The sequence below is a fragment of the Pelobates fuscus genome, chromosome 2 (assembly GCF_036172605.1).
Source record: "Pelobates fuscus isolate aPelFus1 chromosome 2, aPelFus1.pri, whole genome shotgun sequence".
NCBI lineage: Eukaryota > Metazoa > Chordata > Amphibia > Anura > Pelobatidae > Pelobates > Pelobates fuscus.
The window spans coordinates 101,269,558-101,295,970 of record NC_086318.1 but is presented as its reverse complement, the minus strand read 5'-3'; the positions used below and the strand labels follow the sequence as shown (position 1 = coordinate 101,295,970).

The 26,413-nt window shown below is 49.6% G+C and overlaps 1 protein-coding gene across 4 annotated transcripts in view; it reads left to right on the top strand.

The window, feature by feature from the left end:
• Nucleotides 1-13,523: 13,523 nt before the first annotated feature.
• The window catches only part of U2SURP (U2 snRNP associated SURP domain containing), a 53,074-nt gene continuing 40,184 nt past the window's right edge, over nt 13,524-26,413 (top strand). For all 4 annotated transcript variants that reach the window (XM_063442496.1, XM_063442497.1, XM_063442494.1 and 1 more), the window contains exon 1: nt 13,524-13,581. In XM_063442496.1, the coding sequence (XP_063298566.1) occupies nt 13,537-13,581 (45 nt within the window). In that variant the 5' untranslated portion in view covers nt 13,524-13,536. The remainder of the gene's footprint in view (nt 13,582-26,413) is intronic.

The window sequence follows — 26,413 nt, the reverse complement described above, 5'->3', positions numbered from 1 at the left end:
CCATATTTGGACAGCATTGATTGGCTAAGTGTATCAGTTGACACCCTCAGTCAGCCAATCAAATTTAGACAATCAAATCAAATTTGGACAAGTGTCATTTTTAAAGTGTCATGTAGTAGCTATATGAAGAGTGAGGTGCTGGGCCATGGTTAACTGGAGGACCACACATGGTTCTGTAAAACTGCTCAAAAATGGTTTGTCATAAACTGATGGATTCAAACACCATAATCACTACCATAATATGTAGTAGTTATGGTACTTAGATTGCCTCTTTAACGTTTTAACTGGGTTCTCTTAGTGTGTGATGCATTGCCAGGACAGATATTACCACATCAAATGCTTGACAGAGCAGAAAAAAACAGCTGCCTGTATTTTAATTGCAATTTGTGACTTAAAAGACCACTATAGTGCCAGGAAAACATACTAATTTTCCTGGCTCTATAGGGTCCTTGGGTCCCCTTCACCCTCTGGGTCCCCCTTCCGCCAGGCTCTAGGGTGAGGAAGGGGTTAAATTCCTACCTTGTACCAGCGCCGGGCTATCTCGGTGCTGGGGAATCTCCTCCTTCTTCTGCCATCATCGGCTGAATGCGCATGCGCGGCAAGAGCCGCGCGCGCATTCAGCCAGTCTCATAGGAAAGCATTCTCAATGCTTTCCTATGGACGCTGGCGTCTTCTCACTGTGAAAATTAGGCATGTGCATGGGGAAAATATTCGGCTCAGTTCGGCATTCCGAAATTCGGGACTTCGTCAATTCGGGACTTCGTCAATTCGGCACATTGACACTTCGGAACTTCGGCAACTTCGGAACTTCGCCACTTCAGAACTTCGGCAACTTCGGCACTTCGGAACTCCGGCATTTCGGAACTCCAGCATTTCGGGACTTCTCTTGCAGCCGCTTGGTAGATAACTCCCTAATTCCCACGGTATCAGGGAGTTATCTACCAAAAGGCTGAAAGACCTAAATTGGTCTTTCAGACAAATTTACTAATACTAAGTAAAAATTACTTAGTATTAGTAAATTTTGCCCCTACTCGCTATACCACGAGTAGGGGAATGTCTATTAAACAATGAGCAGCCTGTGACTGCTAACTGTTAAAAAAAAAAAAAAAGGGTCCCCCCCTCCTGAGAACCCACCCGCGAAGCGCGAGTGGGAGCTTATAAATTAAAGGGGGAACTATTGCCCCCCCCGGCCCCCGCCCCTGAGCGGTGGGTGGGGGCCCTAAAGTAAAAAGGGGGGAGGACCTATTGTCCTCCCCACTGGCCCCCACCCATGAGTGGCGGGTGGGGGCCCTAAATAAAAATGGAGGGGGGGGACCTAATGTCCTCCACCCTGGCCCCACCCCTGAGCAGTGGGTGGGGGCCCTAAACTAGAATAAGGGGGGACCTATTGTCCTCCCCCTCTGGCCCCCACCCCTGAGCAGTGGGTGGGGGCCCTAAATACAAATGGGGGGACCTATTGTCCTCCCCCTGGCCCCCACCCCTGAGCGGTGGGTGGGGGGGCCCCAAACTAGAATAAGGGGGGACCTAATGTCCTCCCCCCTGGTTCCCACCCCTAAGCTGTGGATGGGGGCCCTAAATACAAATTGGGGGGGACCTAATGTCCTCCCCCTCTGGCCCCCACCCCTGAGCAGTGGGTGGGGGCCCTAAATACAAATGGGGGGGACCTATTGTCCTCCCCCTGGCCCCCACCCCTGAGCGGTGGGTGGGGGGGGGCCCAAACTAGAAAAAGGGGGGACCTAATGTCCTCCCCCCTGGTTCCCACCCCTAAGCTGTGGATGGGGGCCCTAAGTACAAATTGGGGAGGGACTTAATGTCCTCCCCCTGACCCCACCCCTGAGCGGTGGGTGGGGGCCCTAAATTTGAATAAGGGGGGACCTATTGTCCTCCCCCATGGCCCCACCCCTGAGCGGTGGGTGGGGGCCCTAAATACAAAATGGAGCGGGGACCTAATGTCCTCCCCCTGTGTCTCCCCTGAGCAGTGGGTGGGGGCCCTAAATACAAATTGGGGGGGGACCTAATGTCCTCCCCCGTGGCCCCTACCCCTGAGCGGCGGGTTGGGGGCCCTAAATACAAATTGGGGCGGACCTATTGACCTCCCCCCTGGCCCCCACCCCCTGAGCGGTGGGTGGGAGCCCTAAACTAGAATAGGGGGGACACACACCTATTGTCCTCCTCCCTGGCCCCCACCCCTGAGCGGTGGGTGGGGGCCCTAAATACAAATTGGGGGGGACCTAATGTCCTCCCCCCTGGCCCAAACCCCTGAGCGGCGTGTGGGGGCCCTAAATACAAATGTAACCCCCCTCCCCCAGGTGACTAGGGGTCCCCAAACCCCTAGTCACCCCCTCTCCCAAAAAAATTAACCCCAACTACCCCCCTCACCCTAAAAATAATGAGGGGGGGACCTTTAACTAAGTACCTGTAAAAATAAAAATAAACTTACCATTTGATGTTTTCTTTCTTCTTAAATCTTCTTTTTTTCAGCTCCAAAAAAGTCCAAATAAAAATCCATAATAACCGACACAATAAAAAAAAAAAAAAAAAACCCTGAGTGCAAAAAAAAAAAAATACATCTTCACCCAGCGAGGGCTCCGCACAGACTTAGCTCTCCAGGGCGGGGAAGGCTTATAAAGCCTCCCCCCTGCCCTGCAATTAGGCTCAGAGCACTCTGATTGGTGGGTTTAAGCCATCCAATCAGAGTGCTCTGACAGGTAAATGAAGAGACTGACAGGTAATTCTCTACATTTACCTGTCACAGCACTCTGATTGGTTGGTTTAAAATCCACCAATATGAGTGCTCTGTGTCATTTTACACAGCGTGGGAAAGTTCTTTGGAATTTTCACACGCTGTGTAATTTGACTCATAACTCTCTGATTGGTTACTTAATCCACCAATCAGAGAGTTATGAGTCAAATTACACAGCGTGGGAAAATTCCAAAGAACTTTCCCACACTGTGTAAAATGACACAGAGCACTCTGATTGGTGGATTTCAAACCAACCAATCAGAGTGCTGTGACAGGTAAATGTAGAGACTTACCTGTCAGCCTCTTCATTTACCTGTCAGAGCACTCTGATTGGATGGCTTAAACCCACCAATCAGAGTGCTCTGAGCCTAATTGAAGGGCGGGGCAAGGCTTTATTAGGTGTGTCCCCCCTTATTCTAGTTTAGGTCCTCCACCCACTGCTCGGGGTGGGGGCTAGGGGGGAGGACATTAGGTCCCCCCCCCTCAATTTGTATTTAGAGCCCCCACCCACCGCTCAGGGGTGGGGTCCAGGGGGGAGGACATTAGGTCCCCCCCTAATTTGTATTTAGGGCCCCCCCAACTGCTCAGGGGTGGGGGCCAGGGGGAGGACATTAGGTCCCCCCTTATTCTAGTTTAGGGTCCCCACCCACTGCTCAGGGTTGGGGGCCAGGGGGGAGGACATTAGGTTCCCCCCAATTTGTATTTAGGGCCCCCACCCACCGCTCAGGGGTGGGGGCCAGGGGGGAGGACATTAGGTCCCCCCCTGTGACGAGACCAATCTCGCCACATTACATTGGAGGAGCCTGGTTGCCCGCCTGCTGCCTTTGGACTATGGCCCTGGGAGATTGGGCCCTTTTAAAAAACGTATTCGGCCCTAACAGAGTGCATGTCACTCATTCTGGCCCTTTAAACACAGTGGGGCCATTCGGTACTTGCCCTGTGTGAGCGGTGATACCCCCAGATAGCTATGCCATGGAGCCTATTCATATAGTGAAAGACTATGGGAAAGACTTTAGCTCCATGGCAATTGAACTGTGTGAATAGGATCTGCGCGCTATTCGGTAGTTTTGAGCGTTCAGATCCCAGCTATCTGGGGATATGTTACATGTCTGTGTGCTATGTATAAAAAGTAACTTTATGTATTTTAAAGTGTTTTACTGTCTTTGTGTAACCATGTGCTCAATGGAGTCTGCCTCTATCCCTGGATAATTGGAATACTTCCCCCCCATTGTCTCCAGAATAGAGGCCTCTGTAAAACCTGTGTGAGCCAGATTTTGCCATGCTGCAAGCCAGGGCCCAAAAGATACTTTTACTAACTTTTTACTAACTACCTCCCTGTGGGCGGACCTGTATTTGCAACAACTGTAATAAAAACCAGACTGGGTGTGCCAGCACCTCAGACCACTGCTTGACCCTCAACATGGAGCCTTGTCTCGTTCTTGGGATGATTCACTGTATGCTATTGGAGATTGATTGCTAGGAGTGTAAGCTGATGTCTGCTTTTCCTGTTCGTCTGCTAGCAGCTATTCGTGAGGTTCCAGTTTGGAGTGCTATTTTGTATCCAGTTCGGGAGTTTGGTGTTCTGCAGTAGCTGTGCCTGTCTCTCAGAAAGGGGCATATCGCCTAAACGGATTTTAACCCCTTATCTGATGAAACGGTCCGTTACAATTGGTGGCAAGCGGCGGGATCGTTCCTACAGCCAGAAGGACAGCTACAGAACACCATTTCTTTGGATTTACAATTTGAGGGCAACGCATGTCTGAGTACAGCGACCCTGACAGCACCAGGATGGAACCAGCAGTGGAGTACGATGAGGGTGACATGGATGACCGGGATGCATTAAGGAAAGGCATCTGGTACCAGGCCCTGGATAATGTACAATACCAGCGGGGTGAGAGTCTCCCCAGTGAAGAGCAGCGGTTGCAGAAGCAAGTGGCCCTACGGATGCCCTGCCTGGGAGAGCAGCCCCTGGAGGAATGGGTGAAGGAACTAGAGCACCGGGTATGGCAGGAGCTATGGCTGGAGGATGCCTACCAGGCGCTCTGGTGGTATATGGCACAGTATATACCCTGGACAGCCGAACATGACAAGCCAGAGGGAGAGGAGTTTGATGGTCCTGGCTTGTTATGGGAGTCCTTTGCAGAGCCTGGCTTCGGGAGCCCTGTGCAAACCAGACTTCAGGACATTTTCTATGAGTGGGAGGCTAGGCATGAGTGGGATGACCCCCATGAGGTAGAGCAAGACCTGGCTCACCTAGCAAACCTGGAGTGGGAACTGGAGCAGGACTACCGAGATCTCTTCCACTCCATTGGGAAGGCTCAGCAGGACAGTAAGGTGACAGACCCAGATCCAGACCTATTCCGCTGGGAAGATATTGTGGAGATTTACTGGGAAGAACCCCAGGTGGCTGGTAGAGATGGGACCGAGGTCTCGGTCCTGCAGGGAATTGGGAGCCCAGTCTCCATTCCCCAGCGGCAGTGTGAATTACAGGGAATTGGGAGCCCAGTCTCCATTCCCCAGCAGCAGGCTGAGTTACAGGGGGCAGAGGTAGTTGGTCCTACCCCCCAACAGCAGAGTGATATGCCGGGAAGGCAGTGTGAAATACAGCGTCCTCCCTCCCCAGCGGCAGGCTGAGTTACAGGGGGCAGAGGTAGTTGGTCCTACCCCCCAGCAGCCAGGGGCGTATTAGCCGCGAGGCAAACAAGGCATTTGCCTTGGGCGGCATTTTCCAGGGGGCGGCAAAAAAAGCCGCCCCCCAAATGCCCAAGGCAAATGTCTTGTTAGCCTTGCGGCTAACAGACATGCCGGCGGGCTGCTGGGGGAAAGGGGCGGCACTGCCTGGCGGGCGGCCGGCCGGCGAGGGAGCACTTCCCCTGAGCTGTCTGCTCAGCTCCCTCGCCAGCCGCAGAGTGAGACTGGGAGGCGGAGCCGGAATATGACGTCATATTCCGGCTCCCAGCCTCACTCTGAGGCGCGCGAGGGAGCTGAGCAGACAGCTCAGGGGAAGTGCTCCCTCGCCGGCCGGCCGGCCGCCCTCCAGGCAGTGCCGCCCGATCGCCCAGCAGCCACTGGACCACCAGGGAGGAAGAGACAACCCCCCTCCCCAGCATTCCCAAAGGTAAGGAGGCAGGGGGGGGGGGGGTTAAATAAAAAAAAAATGTGTTACAAATAAATAAAAAAAAGTGTTAAAAATAAATAAAAACAAAATGTGTTAAAAATAAATAAAAAAAAATGTGTTAAAAATAAATAAAAAAAAATGTGTTAAAAAAAAATAAAATAAAAATGTGTTAAAAATAAATTTTAAAAAAATGTGTTAATGTGGGTGGGTGGGTGAGTGTGTGTCTGTGTCTGTTAGTGTGTGTGTCTGTGAGTGTGTGTCTGTTAGTGTCTGTGTCTGTTAGTGTCTGTGTCTGTTAGTGTGTGTGTCTGTTAGTGTGTGTTTGTGTCTGTTAGTGTGTGTGTGTGTCTGTTAGTGTGTGTCTGTTAGTGTGTGTCTGTGTCTGTTAGTGTGTGTGTGTCTGTTAGTGTGTGTCTGTTAGTGTGTGTGTCTGTTAGTGTGTGTGTATGTTAGTGAGTGTGTGTGTCTGCTAGTTTGTGTCTGCTAGTGAGTGAGTGTGTGTTTGTCTGTTAGCGAGTGTGTGTTTCTGTTAGCTAGTGTATGCGTATCTGTCAGTGAATGTGTGTGTGTGTATTTAGAATGCGGGGCGGGGGGAAAGGTTGGGTGGGAGTGGCGCGGGGGTGGCGCGGGGGGAGGGGGGGGCGCCTGAGTTTTGTCCTGCCTAGGGCAGCACAAAACCAGGATACACCACTGCCAGCAGCAGAGTGATATGCCTAGAAGGCAGTGTGAAATGCAGGGAGAGGAGAGCAGCGTCCTCCCTCCCCAGCGGCAGGCTGAGTTACAGGGGTCAGAGGTAGTTGTTCCTGCACCCCAGCAGCAGCGTGCTTTATTGGGAATTGGGAGCCCAGTCTCCATTCCCCAGCGGCAGTGTGAATTGCAGGGAATTGGGAGCCCAGTCTCCATTCCCCAGCGGCAGGCTAAGTTACAGGGGGCAGAGGTAGTTGGTCCTACCCCCCAGCAGCAGCGTGATTTTTTGGGAATTGGGAGCCCAGTCTCCATTCCCCAGCGGCAGTGTGATGTGCCGGGAATTGGGAGCTCAGTCTCCAGTCCCCAGCGGCAGAGTATCCAGCAGGGAAAAGAGAGCCCAGTCTCCTTTCCCCAGCAGCAGAACTCTGCATTAGGAGGAGAGACAGTCGGTCTCCCTCCGCAAAGACTGGAAGTATGTCTGGGAGAGGAGCTTGTTACCACCTCTCCCCAGCGGCGGATCATTAATGGGCAGGGAATAGAGAGCTCAGTCTCCATTCCCCAGCGGCAGAGTGTTCTATCGGGAGAGGAGCTTGGGGACACTGAGACCTGAGAACACTGAGACACTAGGGAACGCTGGGAGACATGGGGACACTAAGACACTAGGGACACAAGGTCCCCAATTGTCTCAGTGTCCCCATGTCTCCCAGCCAGTGTCCCTGGTATATCTGTGTCCCCATGTCTCAATAGTGTCTCAGTGTTCCCATGACTCCCAGTGTCCCTAGTGTCTGTGTGCCCATGTCTCCCAGTATCCCCAGTGTCCTCATGTCTCCCAGTTTCCCCAAGTGTCTCAGTGTCCCCTAGTAACATGGGGACACTGGGAGACATGGGGACACAGACACTAAAAGGACACTAGGAGACATGGGGACACAGAGACATGGGGACACTGGGAAACATGGGGCACTGAGACACTGTGATACATAGGGACACTGTGATACATATGCAAGAAAAATAAGGTGCGCTATGACTTTAAATACCTCAATAGTGTACAATACAATAATAATACTTAATATTGTTGTTAAAAGTGCATGTGCAATGTGCAACACGTGAAGAGAAATGGGGTAGCAAGTCCACACTCACAATTTTAACGCCACTGGCGTGGATCACCCCTCAGGGCTATGCAAATATGTAAAACAAACACAAAAAGACAAAGATCATAGGGTAATATATCTTAAAAACTTCAAGTGTATGTAAGGGGAAATATTCACACTTACAAAAAATAGAGCAGTAAAAGTCTGCTCTAACTATGATGGCAGAAGTCCTCTTATCTCAGGACTCAGAGACCTTTAGTATTCAGGACAGCAGACAAATCCTTCTGAAGCACTTTATTTGAAAAGAATTTAAAAATAATTCACACAAAGTGATAAAATGTAAAATAGCTTCCAAGTCACCAGTCCAAATGATTCTCCTCGTCCAGCGGTCACGATATGTGCTGTTTGTATCCGCCGGTTAGCAGGTAGTATCACCTCGAGTCAATACTTCCGGGTTTCGGAGCGATCACGTGGTGACGTCGTGCGTGATGACGCGTTTCGCCAGGTTGGCTTCCTCAGATCACATGTTGGATCCTGCTGTCCTGTCGGTTTTATGACGATCTTTCTGGGCGTGGATTTCTTAAGCGAAAAAGTCTATTGGTTCTGGGTCACCTGATGACTCCATAATTTAAACGTCCAGTCTCTATTGTTTTAGGCATATCGCCTAAACGGCACTTTTAGGTTAAAAAATAAAGGCATATAAAAGCTAATACTAGCACTTTCACTTTTGCCTATATAGGAAATTAAAAACATTTCAATATGCAAGAATATTATAAACACAAGCTAAATATAAGTAAATGTAAAATAACCACATATATTGTTATTTTGTATATAATACCATAAAATAGAAAATGTCATACCAGATGTAGTAGCAACTATATTATAATATCCCACATCCTACTAAATAGAGTAAAATAGATTAAAATCATTATAGATAGAAGAAGTACAGGTAATTGAAGAGTTCAGAAACATCAAAAAAAAATTCATAAAAAAATCTTTTATAAAAAGTTAACCCTTTATAAAAAATTTAACCCTTTATAAAAAATTAAAAAGATCAAATTCAATGTTAAGACCCATTGGTTCCAGGGTTCCCAATTTATGGACCCATTTCATTTCCTCTCTACCTATGTGCTGTATATGGTCACCTCCTCGCCAGGATTTTTTAACCTCTTGTATCCCTACAAAGGTTAGTCCACTCGGATCTTTATTATGATATTTTTTGAAATGTGCGGACACACTATGTAGCTCAAAACCCTTTCGTATGTTGTTAACATGTTCGTAAATCCTTTTGTGTAGCGGACGGATCGTTCTCCCTACATACTGTAATCCGCAGGGGCAAATCAGCAAATATATAATATTTTTGCTGAAACAAGTGATAAAATCCCTAACATTAAACTCGTATTTAGAATGTTTGCTTTTAAATTTATTAATTCCTTTAAGGGTCCTATTTACACTACATTTACAGCCCACACATGTCCCGCATGAGTAAAAACCTTTCTTATTATTACTTAAAAAAGTTACTGGCACTTCTCTTTTGGGGTGATTGAACGTGAGTATTTGTTTTAAATTAGTAGCCCCTCTAAAAGTGATAAACGGTTTTTGTGGAATAATATTATTTAATTCTTTATCCTTTCTTAGTAGATGCCAGTGTTTATTTACAATGCATTTGAGTTTTTGTGAGTCTTTATTAAAATCTAAAACCAGCGGTTGAAGAGTATTGTCGCCACTCTTTTTATTACTATTTTTATGAATTAAAACATCCTGATCTAATTTATTTACCTCCTCATAGGCTTTGAGTAATAGCTATTTTACACTTTAAGGTGCAGCTTTTTTAAGATTGTTTCACTTGGAATAAATAAATATTTGTACTCACTATCACTAAATATATAGCGCCTACTATTTGCCTGTAGATATTTCTTTTACACTGTGATACATAGTCTCAGTGTCTCCATGTCTCCCAGTGTTCCCAAGTGGCTCAGTGGCCCCATGTCTCCCAGTGTCCCCAAGTGACATGGGGACACTGGGAGACACTGGGAACAATCCATCTATACAGCATAATCAAACTGTAAGTAGTCGTTTGGTGATTTTACTGAATTTTCACTAATGTCACTCCTTGGAATTTACATCATGTGATTTCACGCATACATAATTAGTTAGGCAAATTAGTAAGGCCTGTGTTTTTTTTCCAAGAAAGGTGGCAACCCTAACTACTCTTCTATATACTATTGCTTAAATATGGAAACTTAAGAGGGATATATGGAAACAAAACCTGTGTGGACTAGCTAAAATGAAATTAGTTAAGGTAATGCTGACTTTGGTCTCTCTAACACTGTGGAATGTTCCCTTTCTTCTACACTCACTACATCCACCTTTTCTCTGTCTCAGACTGTATACCAGGAGCTTCTGCCTGCTAGTAAGAAGGTAAGGAGACAAGTGGGCATCTGAGTCCTAGGGGACAGTCCTTAGAAGGCATGGAGTGAACGTATCATTAGACACATTTATGCCAAGCTCAGGAAGCTGTTGACCAGCATCCATAATTGGCAGGAAGCCTGACATGCATTCATGCCAGGCTAGCCTTCCAATTCTTTGGAGAGATTTGCATATTTTAAGACAATCTGAGTTTTCTTATAGCTGAATCATATGTGTTTCCCTCCTGCAACATCTTCACCAGATACATAATGCTTGAGAGGTATGACTGTTTTAGTATTTTTCGGCGATAAGATTCTGTACTTAGGCCCCTCATAATTGTCAACACCATGCCCACTGGGCTCTTAATCTGGCCCTGGGTGAGTATAATCATTCCCTTTAGGCATTTAACAATAAACATTGTCTTTTCAGAAAAAATGCAGTGTTTACATTACAGCCTAGTGATAACTCCATTGGACACTCCTCAGATGGCTGCTAGGGGTGCTTCATGGGGCAGTGCTGCTATTCAGTGTCTTAACCCTCTGCATGGAAACACTAAACTTTCCTCATAGAGATGCATTTATTCAATGCACCTCTATGAGGAGATGCTGATTGGCCAGGGCTGTGTTTGTCTTGTGCTGGCTCTGCCCCTGATCTGCCTCTTTGACAAGCTCAGCAAATCCAATTAGAAAGCATTGTGATTGGCTCTGATGATGTCAGTCAAGCAGGCAGATCAGAGCCAGCAGCAGACAGCAATAAAAGTAAGATTTTACTATATTTAGAGGGGCAAGGGGACTAGATGGTGCTTTTAAAACTATGGGATCAGGAATACATGTTTGTTTCAGGAAGTGCGGGTGTCGCTGATTGGTAGGCATGTGCATGGGGAAAATTTTCGGTTCGGTTCGGCATTCCGAAATTCGGGATTTTCGCTATTCGGGACTTCGGCAATTCGGCACTTCGACACTTTGGAAATTCGTCAACTTTGGCACTTCGGAACTTCGGCAACTTCGGAACTTCAGCACTTCGGCACTTCGACACTTTGGAAATTCGTCAACTTCGGCACTTTGGAATTTCGGAACTTCGGAATTTCGGGACTTCGGCACCTCGGGACTTCTCTTGCAGCCACTTGGTAGATAACTCCCTAATTCCCATGGTATTAGGGAGTTATCTACCAAAAGGCTGAAAGACCTAAATTGGTCTTTAAGACAAATTTACTAATACTAAGTAAAAATTACTTAGTATTAGTACATTTTGCCCCTACTCGCTATACCGCGAGTAGGGGCATGTCTAGTAAACAGTGCGCAGCCTGTGACTGCTGACTGTTTAAAAAAAAATAGCACCCCCCGTCCCCCACCCCTGAGCGGTGGGTGGGGGCCCTATCGTAAAATGATGCGGGGGGACCTATTGTCCTCCCCCCTGGCCCCCACCCCTGAGCAGCGGGTGAGGGCCCTAAATCAGAATAAGGGGGGGACCTAATGTCCTCCCCCCTGGCCCCCATCCCTGAGCAGCGGGTGGGGGCCGTAAATTATAATAAGGGGGGGACCTAATGTCCTCCCCCCTGGCCCCCACCCCTACAGTAAAATAAGGGGGGGGACCTAATGTCCTCCCCCCTGGCCCCCACCCCTGAGCGGTAGCTGGGGGCCCTCAATACTAATAAGGGGGGGACCTAAGGTCCTCCCCCCTGGCCCCCACCCCTGAGCAGCGGGTGGGGGCCCTAAATATTAATAAGGGGAGACACCTAATGTCCTCCCCCCTGGCCCAAACCCCTGAGTGGCGGGTGGGGGCCCAAAATACTAATAAGGGGGGGACCTAAGGTCCTCCCCCCTGAGCGGCGGGTGGGGGCCCTAAAATAAATGTCCCCCCAGGTGACTAGGGGTCCCCAAACCCCTAGTCACCCCCTCCCCCCAATAAAAATGATCCCCTTACCTACCCCCTCACCTTAAAAACTAATGAGGGGGGGGGGGCCTTTAACTAAGTACCTGTTAAAAAAAAAAAAAACTTACGCTCTTCAGGGCGGGGGAAGGCTTATAAAGCATTGCCCCGCCCTGCAATTAGGCTCAGAGCACTCTGATTGGTGTGTTTAAGCCATCCAATCAGAGTGCTCTGACAGGTAAATGAAGAGACTGACAGGTAAGTCTCTACATTTACCTGTCACAGCACTCTGATTGGTTGGTTTGAAAGTTCTTTGGAATTTTCCCACGCTGTGTAATTTGACTCATAACTCTCTGATTGGTTACTTAATCCACCAATCAGAGAGTTATGAGTCAAATTACACAGCTCACTGTTTAATAGACATGCCCCTACTCGCGGTATAGCGAGTAGGGACATAATTTACTAATACTAAGTAATCTTTACTTAGCATTAGTAAATTTGGCTGAAAGACCAATTTAGGTCTTTAAGCCTTTTAGTAGATAGCTCCCTAATACCGTGGGAATTAGGGAGTTATCTACTTATTCATTACTGTCATTACATTGACTGGCCAAGTAACTTACATTTTATATGAATGTGTGTTACTTGATTGTTGTAAGTGTTGCAAATGCTTACAGCTGAATCCTGGCTATGTTTGTATACTTTTTTTTTTACAATTATTTACAATGTAACATTCTTCTTCTTTCACTGGGTAAGTATATTAGTCCTTAGGCAATACTGTGCTTCGGAACTTCGGCACTTTGACACTTCGGAACTTCGAACTCTTCGGAACTTCGGTAATTTCGGAACTTCGGGACCTCGGCAATTCGGAAGTACCCGAATGTCCGAATTGTACGAAATTCGTCCGAATATATATTCGGACCGAATCGAATTGCACATGTCTACTGATTGGCTAGACTAGAGCATTCATGAAAAGGTACCTTTTTAACGAATGGGGAGCTACTGACTGGCTTAGAGCAGCCTGGGAGTGTACCAAGGTTAATTTATATATATATATATATATATATATATATATATATATATATATATATATATAAAAAAGTCTAGAACAATTCCGTATGATACCATATATTTTGTCTAGTTTTACTTCCCACCGTTTATTTCTCGAAGCATGCAGTAGTGCTTATGGTGCCTAGACTACCCCTTTAAAACTGGTCAATCTGTGATCTTTAACAACCCCCTCCAAAAAATAAAAAAATATCTTAAAAAAAAAAATTTAACATTTTAATCTGGATTTAATTATAACAAAATATTTTAAAAATAGCTTTGTTGTTAAGAAATGAAGGACAAAGAGCTGGCTAAATAAGACCCCTTAACTCCACCTTCATTTATTATGATAATTTATTTAATGTCAGTAATCTGGGAGAGTGGTTTGTTTATGAAGCCCTGTGTCCTTGGCAGTGAGGTTTGCTATAAGTGTATTATTAGATACTTGGCGCAGTGAACACAAACACCAGTGCAGCAATCCGTCACTCGGCTAGCGATACTCCAGCCTGACCTCATAATCAGCCGTTCTGTTCCCGCGCTCGACTATCGATTGCTCAGCCTTCAGGGAGAGACGCAAGATGGCGGACAAGATGTCTGGCGGCTCGCAGAGAGCGGGATCGAAGGTGAGTTACCCGGTCAGTCGGCGGCCTCCTTGCCCCCGGATAGCGGTGCCGCTGCGGGCCCGATGCTGTGTAGGGATCCGCTGACTTGTTTTCGGCTGAGGATGGGCAACGGGTGCCGGGCTGTGCTAGGTGCGCAGGAGACTGGGCCTGGACTCCATGGCCGCATCCACACGCTGTATGTAGGCCAGGAGCACACCGGGGATACTACACGCCTCAACACACCGGGGATACACACATTGACACGGCCTAGGCTGCACACAAACACTGTGACTGCACTAAGCCAACACACACAAACCATGCTGTAATGTAAAACAACTCACACAGACACTGGGGGCCAGGTTGCACTCACTCACACAGACACAGGGGGCCAGGTTGCACTCACTCACACAGACACTGGGGGCCAGGTTGCACTCACTCACACAGACACTGGGGGCCAGGTTGCACTCACTCACACAGACACTGGGGGCCAGGTTGCACTCACTCACACAGACACTGGGGGCCAAGTTGCACTCACTCACACAGACACTGGGGGCCAGGTTGCACTCACTCACACAAACACTGGGGGCCAGGTTGCACTCACTCACACAGACACTGGGGGCCAGGTTGCACTCACTCACACAGACACTGGGGGCCAGGTTGCACTCACTGACACAGACACTGGGGGCCAGGTTGCACTCACTGACACAGACACTGGGGGCCAGGTTGCACTCACTGACACAGACACTGGGGGCCAGGTTGCACTCACTGACACAGACACTGGGGGCCAGGTTGCACTCACTGACACAGACACTGGGGGCCAGGTTGCACTCACTGACACAGACACTGGGGGCCAGGTTGCACTCACTGACACAGACACTGGGGGCCAGGTTGCACTCACTGACACAGACACTGGGGGCCAGGTTGCACTCACTGACACAGACACTGGGGGCCAGGTTGCACTCACTGACACAGACACTGGGGGCCAGGTTGCACTCACTGACACAGACACTGGGGGCCAGGTTGCACTCACTGACACAGACACTGGGGGCCAGGTTGCACTCACTGACACAGACACTGGGGGCCAGGTTGCACTCACTGACACAGACACTGGGGGCCAGGTTGCACTCACTGACACAGACACTGGGGGCCAGGTTGCACTCACTGACACAGACACTGGGGGCCAGGTTGCACTCACTGACACAGACACTGGGGGCCAGGTTGCACTCACTGACACAGACACTGGGGGCCAGGTTGCACTCACTGACACAGACACTGGGGGCCAGGTTGCACTCACTGACACAGACACTGGGGGCCAGGTTGCACTCACTGACACAGACACTGGGGGCCAGGTTGCACTCACTGACACAGACACTGGGGGCCAGGTTGCACTCACTGACACAGACACTGGGGGCCAGGTTGCACTCACTGACACAGACACTGGGGGCCAGGTTGCACTCACTGACACAGACACTGGGGGCCAGGTTGCACTCACTGACACAGACACTGGGGGCCAGGTTGCACTCACTGACACAGACACTGGGGGCCAGGTTGCACTCACTGACACAGACACTGGGGGCCAGGTTGCACTCACTGACACAGACACTGGGGGCCAGGTTGCACTCACTGACACAGACACTGGGGGCCAGGTTGCACTCACTGACACAGACACTGGGGGCCAGGCTGAACTCACTGACACAGACACTGGGGGCCAGGCTGAACTCACTGACACAGACACTGGGGGCCAGGCTGAACTCACTGACACAGACACTGGGGGCCAGGCTGAACTCACTGACACAGACACTGGGGGCCAGGCTGAACTCACTGACACAGACACTGGGGGCCAGGCTGAACTCACTGACACAGACACTGGGGGCCAGGCTGAACTCACTGACACAGACACTGGGGGCCAGGCTGAACTCACTGACACAGACACTGGGGGCCAGGCTGAACTCACTGACACAGACACTGGGGGCCAGGCTGAACTCACTGACACAGACACTGGGGGCCAGGCTGAACTCACTGACACAGACACTGGGGGCCAGGCTGAACTCACTGACACAGACACTGGGGGCCAGGCTGAACTCACTGACACAGACACTGGGGGCCAGGCTGAACTCACTGACACAGACACTGGGGGCCAGGCTGAACTCACTGACACAGACACTGGGGGCCAGGCTGAACTCACTCACACAGACACTGGGGGCCAGGCTGAACTCACTGACACAGACACTGGGGGCCAGGCTGAACTCACTCACACAGACACTGGGGGCCAGGCTGAACTCACTCACACAGACACTGGGGGCCAGGCTGAACTCACTCACACAGACACTGGGGGCCAGGCTGAACTCACTCACACAGACACTGGGGGCCAGGCTGAACTCACTCACACAGACACTGGGGGCCAGGCTGAACTCACTCACACAGACACTGGGGGCCAGGCTGAACTCACTCACACAGACACTGGGGGCCAGGCTGAACTCACTCACACAGACACTGGGGGCCAGGCTGAACTCACTCACACAGACACTGGGGGCCAGGCTGAACTCACTCACACAGACACTGGGGGCCAGGCTGAACTCACTCACACAGACACTGGGGGCCAGGCTGAACTCACTCACACAGACACTGGGGGCCAGGCTGAACTCACTCACACAGACACTGGGGGCCAGGCTGAACTCACTCACACAGACACTGGGGGCCAGGCTGAACTCACTCACACAGACACTGGGGGCCAGGCTGAACTCACTCACACAGACACTGGGGGCCAGGCTGAACTCACTCACACAGACACTGGGGGCCAGGCTGAACTCACTCACACAGACACTGGGGGCCAGGCTGAACTCACTCACACAGACACTGGGGGCCAGGCTGAACTCACTCACACAGACACCGGGGGCCAGGCTGAACTCACTCACACAGACACTGGGGGCCAGGCTGAACTCACTCACACAGACACTGGGGGCCAGGCTGAACTCACTCACTCACTCACTCAGACACTGGGGGCCAGGCTGAACTCACTCACTCACTCACTCAGACACTGGGGGCCAGGCTGCACTCACTCACTCACTCACTCAGACACTGGGGGCCAGGCTGCACTCACTCACTCACTCAGACACTGGGGGCCAGGCTGCACTCACTCACTCACTCACTCAGACACTGGGGGCCAGGCTGCACTCACTCACTCACTCAGACACTGGGGGCCAGGCTGCACTCACTCACTCACTCACTCAGACACTGGGGGCCAGGCTGCACTCACTCACTCACTCACTCAGACACTGGGGGCCAGGCTGCACTCACTCACTCACTCAGACACTGGGGGCCAGGCTGCACTCACTCACTCACTCAGACACTGGGGGCCAGGCTGCACTCACTCACTCACTCAGACACTGGGGGCCAGGCTGCACTCACTCACTCACTCAGACACTGGGGGCCAGGCTGCACTCACTCACTCACTCAGACACTGGGGGCCAGGCTGCACTCACTCACTCACTCACTCAGACACTGGGGGCCAGGCTGCACTCACTCACTCACTCACTCAGACACTGGGGGCCAGGCTGCACTCACTCACTCACTCACTCAGACACTGGGGGCCAGGCTGCACTCACTCACTCACTCAGACACTGGGGGCCAGGCTGCACTCACTCACTCACTCAGACACTGGGGGCCAGGCTGCACTCACTCACTCACTCAGACACTGGGGGCCAGGCTGCACTCACTCACTCACTCAGACACTGGGGGCCAGGCTGCACTCACTCACTCAGACACTGGGGGCCAGGCTGCACTCACTCACTCAGACACTGGGGGCCAGGCTGCACTCACTCACTCACTCACTCAGACACTGGGGGCCAGGCTGCACTCACTCACTCACTCACTCACTCAGACACTGGGGGCCAGGCTGCACTCACTCACTCAGACACTGGGGGCCAGGCTGCACTCACTCACTCAGACACTGGGGGCCAGGCTGCACTCACTCACTCAGACACTGGGGGCCAGGCTGCACTCACTCACTCAGACACTGGGGGCCAGGCTGCACTCACTCACTCAGACACTGGGGGCCAGGCTGCACTCACTCACTCAGACACTGGGGGCCAGGCTGCACTCACTCACTCAGACACTGGGGGCCAGGCTGCACTCACTCACTCAGACACTGGGGGCCAGGCTGCACTCACTCACTCAGACACTGGGGGCCAGGCTGCACTCACTCACTCACTCAGACACTGGGGGCCAGGCTGCACTCACTCACTCACTCACTCAGACACTGGGGGCCAGGCTGCACTCACTCACTCACTCACTCAGACACTGGGGGCCAGGCTGCACTCACTCACTCACTCACTCAGACACTGGGGGCCAGGCTGCACTCACTCACTCACTCACTCAGACACTGGGGGCCAGGCTGCACTCACTCACTCACTCACTCAGACACTGGGGGCCAGGCTGCACTCACTCACTCACTCAGACACTGGGGGCCAGGCTGCACTCACTCACTCACTCAGACACTGGGGGCCAGGCTGCACTCACTCACTCACTCAGACACTGGGGGCCAGGCTGCACTCACTCACTCACTCAGACACTGGGGGCCAGGCTGCACTCACTCACTCACTCAGACACTGGGGGCCAGGCTGCACTCACTCACTCACTCAGACACTGGGGGCCAGGCTGCACTCACTCACTCACTCAGACACTGGGGGCCAGGCTGCACTCACTCACTCACTCAGACACTGGGGGCCAGGCTTCACTCACTCACTCACTCAGACACTGGGGGCCAGGCTTCACTCACTCACTCACTCAGACACTGGGGGCCAGGCTGCACTCACTCACTCAGACACTGGGGGCCAGGCTGCACTCACTCACTCAGACACTGGGGGCCAGGCTGCACTCACTCACTCACTCAGACACTGGGGGCCAGGCTGCACTCACTCACTCACTCACTCACTCAGACACTGGGGGCCAGGCTGCACTCACTCACTCACTCAGACACTGGGGGCCAGGCTGCACTCACTCACTCACTCACTCAGACACTGGGGGCCAGGCTGCACTCACTCACTCACTCAGACACTGGGGGCCAGGCTGCACTCACTCACTCACTCAGACACTGGGGGCCAGGCTGCACTCACTCACTCACTCAGACACTGGGGGCCAGGCTGCACTCACTCACTCACTCAGACACTGGGGGCCAGGCTGCACTCACTCACTCAGACACTGGGGGCCAGGCTGCACTCACTCACTCAGACACTGGGGGCCAGGCTGCACTCACTCACTCAGACACTGGGGGCCAGGCTGCACTCACTCACTCACTCACTCAGACACTGGGGGCCAGGCTGCACTCACTCACTCACTCACTCAGACACTGGGGGCCAGGCTGCACTCACTCACTCACTCACTCAGACACTGGGGGGCCAGGCTGCACTCACTCACTCACTCAGACACTGGGGGCCAGGTTGCACTCACTCACTCAGACACTGGGGGCCAGGCTGCACTCACTCACTCACTCAGACACTGGGGGCCAGGCTGCACTCAGACACTGGGGGCCAGGCTGCACTCACTCACTCACTCACTCAGACACTGGGGGCCAGGCTGCACTCACTCACTCACTCAGACTGTGGGCCAGGCTGCACAAGAAGACAGAAAGGACTCCTGCGGGAGTATTACTGGGCAGCTGCAAATAGTTGCAGTGCTGGAAATTGTGTAAAAAAAAAAAAAGTTCTCATTAAAGGGACACCCCAGGCAACTTCTGCCCATTGGAGTGGTCTGGGTGCCAACTCCCACTACCCTTAACCCTGCAAGTGTAATTATTGCAGTTTTCATAAACTGCAAAATTTACCTTGCAGGGTTAAGTCCTCCTTTAGTGGCTGTCTACTAGACACTATCATAGAACACGAAAAGTGTGTTATAACGACGCTGGACGTCCTCACGCTATGTGAGGCCCTCCAGCGTCGCCGAAACCCCTTATAGGAAAGCATTAGTCGATGCTTTCCTATGGGGAGGTCTAATACGCATTAGGTCTCCCCGCCGGCTGACGTCCGGGGAAGAACCTAGGCGTAGCCAGACCCAGCGCCGAAGGAAATCGGCGCTGGATACAGCTAAGTCACTGAAGGGGTTTTAACCCCTTCAGCAACTTGGGATGGGAGGTGGGAGGGAGAAGGGACCTGCAGTGCCAAGAAAACGGTTTGTCTTCCTGGCACTGGAGAGTCCCTTTAAAGGACCCTTATAGTGCCAGGAAATCAAACTCGTTTTCCTAACACTATTGGGTCTTTAGGTCCTCTCTACCCTCGGGGTCCCACTCCCGCTGGGCTAAAGGAGTTAAAACACTTACCTTTCTCCAGCGCAGGGGTCCCTCTGTGCTGGGGCACACTCCTCCTCCTGCCGACGTCGGCGCCGAATGCGCATGCGTGGCAAGAGCCACGTGCTCATTCAAACCTCCCATATGAAAGCATTTCTCAATGCTTTTCTATGAACGTCCAGCTTCTTCTCACTGTGATTTTCACATTGAGAAGCACGGAAGCGCCTCTAGCGGCTGTCAGTGAGACAGCCACTAGAGGCTGGATTAACCCTTAGTGAAGCATAGCAGTTTCTCTGAAACTACTATGTTTTCAGCTGCAGGGTTAACACTAGAGGGACCTGGCACCCGGACCACTTAATTGAGCTGAAGTGGTCTGGGTGCCTATAGTGGTCCTTTAAGTTTTATTTTGGAAGATTACATTTTTAGGATTCAGGAGAATTGAAACACAGATTTTTAACTGCATTACTTTATCTCCATAACTTTTATCTAAATTATGACTTGATTCCTACTAATTCTTTGTTTTGATGTAATCTCTCCCTCACAGTTGCTGCAAATGTGCAAATCTGATTATGCAATTGTGATCAGTCATCAAAACAGATTTTTCAGATAGGGAAGCATTTTCCAATGTTACCCTTAGAGAAAACTCATTACAAAGAACTTTAGTTCTGTCGCACTGAGAGGAAGTACTTGAGGGTGTCCGCTTAACAGCCAGGGTGCATGCCCATCCTGTTTTACTAAAGCACCTCTGTCACCGTCTGGGAATTTGCATAATTCGCAAAGACCCCCGATGTTGACATAGTCACTAGGGGTCCGATGGCCATGAGGGGCATGGAAGTAGGTCATACTCACCTGAACCTGTCATTTGTGGGACCTGCCATCCTCTTCTGTCTGCTTATCTTCAGCTCCTGGTGCCGCAGCTGCCAGGAGCCAACGTCAACCCATGCATATGAGTACAGCATTGAGGTCTAAGGAGGATCCCGCAAGACTGCGGGTTCCTCCATTGAAAAAGCTTTCTCCCTTTTTTTTTTTTTTCTTTCTCATAACCTGCAGCCTTCACTAGTGACGGCAGGGGGAAATGACAACCTTGACAAAGGTAGCTCAGCCTTTTGTCAAGTGGAGGACAAATATTGAGACAGAGTAGTTCCTACTTTGTCTTACTATATATTTTGACTGCGTTGACATTTCAGTGGAAAAAGACCATATACAATTTATGGAAGGAGGTGTGACTCAGTGGGAGGGAGGTGGAAGAAATCTTTACTTTGCATAATACTTTTATACACACTGCGTTTTATAATCTCTGTGTAACTAAATGACTTTCAATTCACAAGAGCTATCTGCGCTGCAATTTGTTTTTCAATTCTTTCCAGAGAAAAAAAACAAAAAACTGTTTTTGTTTTTTCAGTTCTGCTATTTTGTATGTAAGTCACACTTTAGTGAATTGTTTTGTATGTTTTTAGGTTGACTGTTGGCGTGGGCTGTGTTGGCAGTGGTTTTCAGAGAAAATTTAAATCTAAATGTGTTTGTAGATAATTTGATTTTTATTTAACATGTTCTCACAACTATATAAAAAAGTCTCTATGGATATAAAGTGTACCTGTCATGATACTCGAGCTGTTCTAAATTAAAAAAGAGAGAAAATATATACCTTTTGCTAGCAGATTTTCTAACAAACTACTGATTGCTGTGTATTTTGCGATTTGTTTGTGCTAAAATACAAAACTGTTATTGTGGTGTTGGATAGCCCTAAAATTATTTTTTTATAGTTCAATCTTTTCTATCAGTACTGCTCATTTCAAGGCTCAAATTTCCCACTCTGCTATTCACAAAAGGTGAGTGGAAATGTAGTGTGGGCACATGCAGTCCACAGGGTTAGAGAGAAGCCAGGCGGGGCTTTGGAGACTCCAGGAACAAGATCCATGGTCAAGCAGTGTTGTATTCTCTCTGTTACTGGTTAACACACTGCTCTCACTGAAGTAATGCATTACTACAGCGCGGGCGGTCATACTTTTTGCTTGTGGGAGGGGACCTGCAGTGCCAGGAAAACAAATTTAAACTAATTATCTCCCAGGCACTTAAAGAAACCATACATAATACATATTGATAGGAACCCCCACAAATCTTATATCCCCAAATAGCCCGGATCTGATCGCCCAAGTTGTCCAAATAACTCTCAGATCCATGTAGTCTAGCCGAATCGCTACCGAGGTAACGTTTTGACCGACCTCACATGTGGCTGCTGCCCAAAATAGTTCCAAGGAAAATGAGGTAGCTTCCAGTCGACTTTAAGAAGTTCCTATGCGAAAACAAATGAAGTTTCCCCCTGGCTATTAGGGAGCGTATGTTCTCCCCGTTCGGAAGTGCCTTTTCCCCGAAAAAAGCTCTCCTGCTTTGTCTGTGAACGAAGCCGGCAACGGTACGATTTTCACTGGGTTTGCGAGGACAAGTATCTGAACTAGATTCCACGCACTTGACAACAAATGCCTGCATTCGGGAGACAAAATGTGTTTTTCGGTTATATGAATGGTGGCCACCCAGAGAGAGCACTTAACGAGCCAGGGGGTGGTCTGTGTTCAGTCAAAAGAAAATACTGAACTAAGGGGGAACCTTGTTGTGTTCGGTTAACTGGGAAACTAAATTGGTAACCTCGACCTGACAGTCTGTTAATAGTGAGTTCATCACAGGGAGGAAGAGAGGCAGTGGCATGGGAAAATGCAAATGCACCCCATGTACATTTGTAAGGAATAGTAATTATGGCTCTGGAAAAATCGTTAATTTGGTGTGATATCATACTGTTGTAAAGTTAACTCGATGCGGACAGAAAATAGAGGCATTTCCAGGTCCATAGCAGAGTTTTACTGCGCTTTCCAGCGCTCCCAGTCCTCACTCTTTCATGAGGACGTCTAACATTTTCTATGGGGAAGCTTGAATTCACGTGCGGCACTTGCCACACATTAAATCCCACCGTCTGTGACATTGTGGGAGGAGACCTAGCCAACACCAAGGGAACACTTTGGGCATTGCTGTGTAGGCTTCCCATGGTAAAGTCAAAACTAAAGGAATACTATAGCTTTAGGAATTCAAATCTGGTATTTATAATGGTATAGTGTTCCTGTCCCTACTTACCTGCCTCTCCTCTGTTCACCTGCCGTATAGAAATAAATAATGCCTTAGTGGGAGTGTACATGGAAAGTGGTCCCTGCAGTGGGTGCAGTAAGAAGCTTTATAATATAGCAACTTGTTATCCAAAAGACTCAATATGCAAACTGAAGCTGGACAGCGTGTTAATCTATCTCATACTGTCTGTTTCGGAGTGTTATATGAGTAAATGTTACAACTGCACATAGATTTCTGATACCTATCTATCTCAAAGTGTAACATAGTTGCAATCTCTAATTTTCACTTCATGGGTGTTAAGTGTAATATGTGGAAAACTATAGTGTTAGGAATGCAAAATTGCCACTCCCCGTTTTAATAACCCTTTATTCACGTATCCGATTCCAGCACCAATGTCTCTTATCATGCGATGAGAGGGACTTAGTTTTCTCTGATGCCCGACATCTTCATGCAGAGCGTGAGGTCGGCCAGAGTTGTTTGACACAGTCAAACTCTGATAGACAGCCACTAGAGGCAGTCTTAGTACTGCAATGTAAACATTAGTTACCGTATATACTCGAGTATAAGTCGAGTTTTTCAGCACATTTTTTGTGCTGAGAAACCCCAACTCGACTTATACTCGAGTCAATGTCTGTATTATGGCAATTTACATTGCCGTAATACAGACAGGGGGCTGTGTAGGAGGGGGGGCTGGCAGAGAGCTGTTACTTACCTCTCCTGCAGCTCCTGTCAGCTCCCTTCTCTCACCTCCGGTCCGGTCAGCTCCCAGTGTAAGTCTCGCAAGAGCCGCGGGGTCATAGCGCGGCCGCAAGACTTACACTGGGAGCTGACCGGACCGGCGCGGAGGAGGAGGGAGCTGACCGGACCGGCGCGGAGGAGGAGGGAGCTGACCGGACCGGCGCGGAGGAGGAGGGAGCTGACCGGACCGGCGCGGAGGAGGAGGGAGCTGACCGGACCGGCGCGGTGGAGGAGGGAGCTGACCGGACCGGCGCGGTGGAGGAGGGAGCTGACCGGACCGGCGCGGAGGAGGAGGGAGCTGACAGGAGATGCAGGAGAGGTAAGTAAGAGCTTCCTGCCAGCCCCCCTCCACTGAACTGCCAATGCCACTGGACCACAATGTATCAAGCAGGGAAGGGGGACGAATTTTTTTTTTACTAATAATAAAATAATAATAAAAAAATATTAAAATAATAAAAAATAAATATAATAATAAAAATGCCCACCCCCTACCAAGGCTCTGCCACACACACACACACACACACACACACACACACACACACACACACACTCGTGTATACACACACACACTGCACTCGTGTATACACACACACACTGCACTCGTGTATACACACACACACTGCACTCGTGTATACACACACACTGCACTCGTGTATACACACACACACTGCACTCGTGTATACACACACACACACTGCACTCGTGTATACACACACACACACTGCACTCGTGTATACACACACACACTGCACTCGTGTATACACACACACACTGCACTCGTGTATACACACACACACTGCACTCGTGTATACACACACACACTGCACTCGTGTATACACACACACACTGCACTCGTGTATACACACACACACTGCACTCGTATACATACATACACACACACTGCACTCGTATATATACACACACACACACACACACTGCACTCGTATATATACACACACACACACACACACACACACACTGCACTCGTATACACACACACACACACACACACTGCACTCGTATACACACACACACACTGCACTCGTATACACACACACACACTGCACTCGTATACACACACACACTGCACTCGTATACACACACACACTGCACTCGTATACACACACACACTGCACTCGTATACACACACACACTGCACTCGTATACACACACACACTGCACTCGTATACACACACTGCACTCGTGTATACACACACACTGCACTCGTGTATACACACACACTGCACTCGTGTATACACACACACTGCACTCGTGTATACACACACTGCACTCGTGTATACACACACTGCACTCGTATACACACACACTGCACTCGTATACACACACACTGCACTCGTATACACACACACACTGCACTCGTATACACACACACACTGCACTCGTATACACACACACACACACACACACACACACTGCACTCGTATACACACACACACACACACTGCACTCGTATACACACTGTAACGGACCGTTTCAGCATAAAAGGGAATAAAACCAAGGTTAGGCGATAATCCCCTTTTTGAGAGACAGGCACAGCTACTGCAGAACACCAAACTCCCGAACTGGATACAAGATAACACTCCGAACTGGAACAGCTGAACAAGAAAAGCATACAATCCGCTTACACTCCTGGCAGTCAGCTTACAATCCAATTCCCCCCAAGAACGAGACGACACTTCATTTTGAGGGTTAAACAGGAACTCTGGACTGGCTCATCCAGCCTGGCTTTTATTTCCAACTCACACATACAGGCCACACCCAGGGGGAGGCATAAAAGAACCAATGACATAGATGTTACCTCCCACACATCCCCTCCCCTTAGTGTGACACATAATCCCATTATGCATACAGTTAAAATATACTTTTTACACAATATTTATAACTTCAAAACCATACATCACATTCACACAAAATTACATATCCACAATCAATCCATTCAAGGGAACAACATATTAAAAAATGGCATGGATCAGACCAGGGGTTCAAAAGTTAGTAAAGTATCTTTTAAAACCCCTAGCTTTCCAGCTTCCTTCTCTGTGCTGGAGAAGTAATCCAATTACCTCCCAGCACAGAGACAGACTCCATTGAGCACATGGGGATACAAAGACAGTAAAACACTTTAAAATACATAAATTCACCTTTTACACATAACACCCAGACATTTCACATATCCCCAGATAGCTGGGATCTGAGCGCACAAAACTACTGAATAGCGCGCAGATCCTATTCACACAGTACAATTGCCATGGAGCTAAAGTCTTTCCCATAGTCTTTCATTATATGAATAGGCTCCATGGTATAGCTATCTGGGGTATCACATTCCCATAAAGTCTGGTCCATAGTCTAAAGGCAGCAGGCGGGCAACCAGGCTTCTCCAGTTCACAGTGGCAAAGTTGGTTTCGCCACACACACACACACACTGCACTCGTATACACACACACACTGCACTCGTATACACACACACACACACTGCACTTGTATACGCACGCACGCACACACACTGCACTCGTATACGCACGCACACACACTGCACTCGTATACACACACACTGCACTGGTATACACGTATACACACACACTGCACTCATTATATACACACACTGTAAATAAATATTCAATTAATATAATTTTTTTAGGATCTAATTTTATTTAGAAATTTACCAGTAGCTGCTGCATTTCCCACCCTAGTCTTATACTCGAG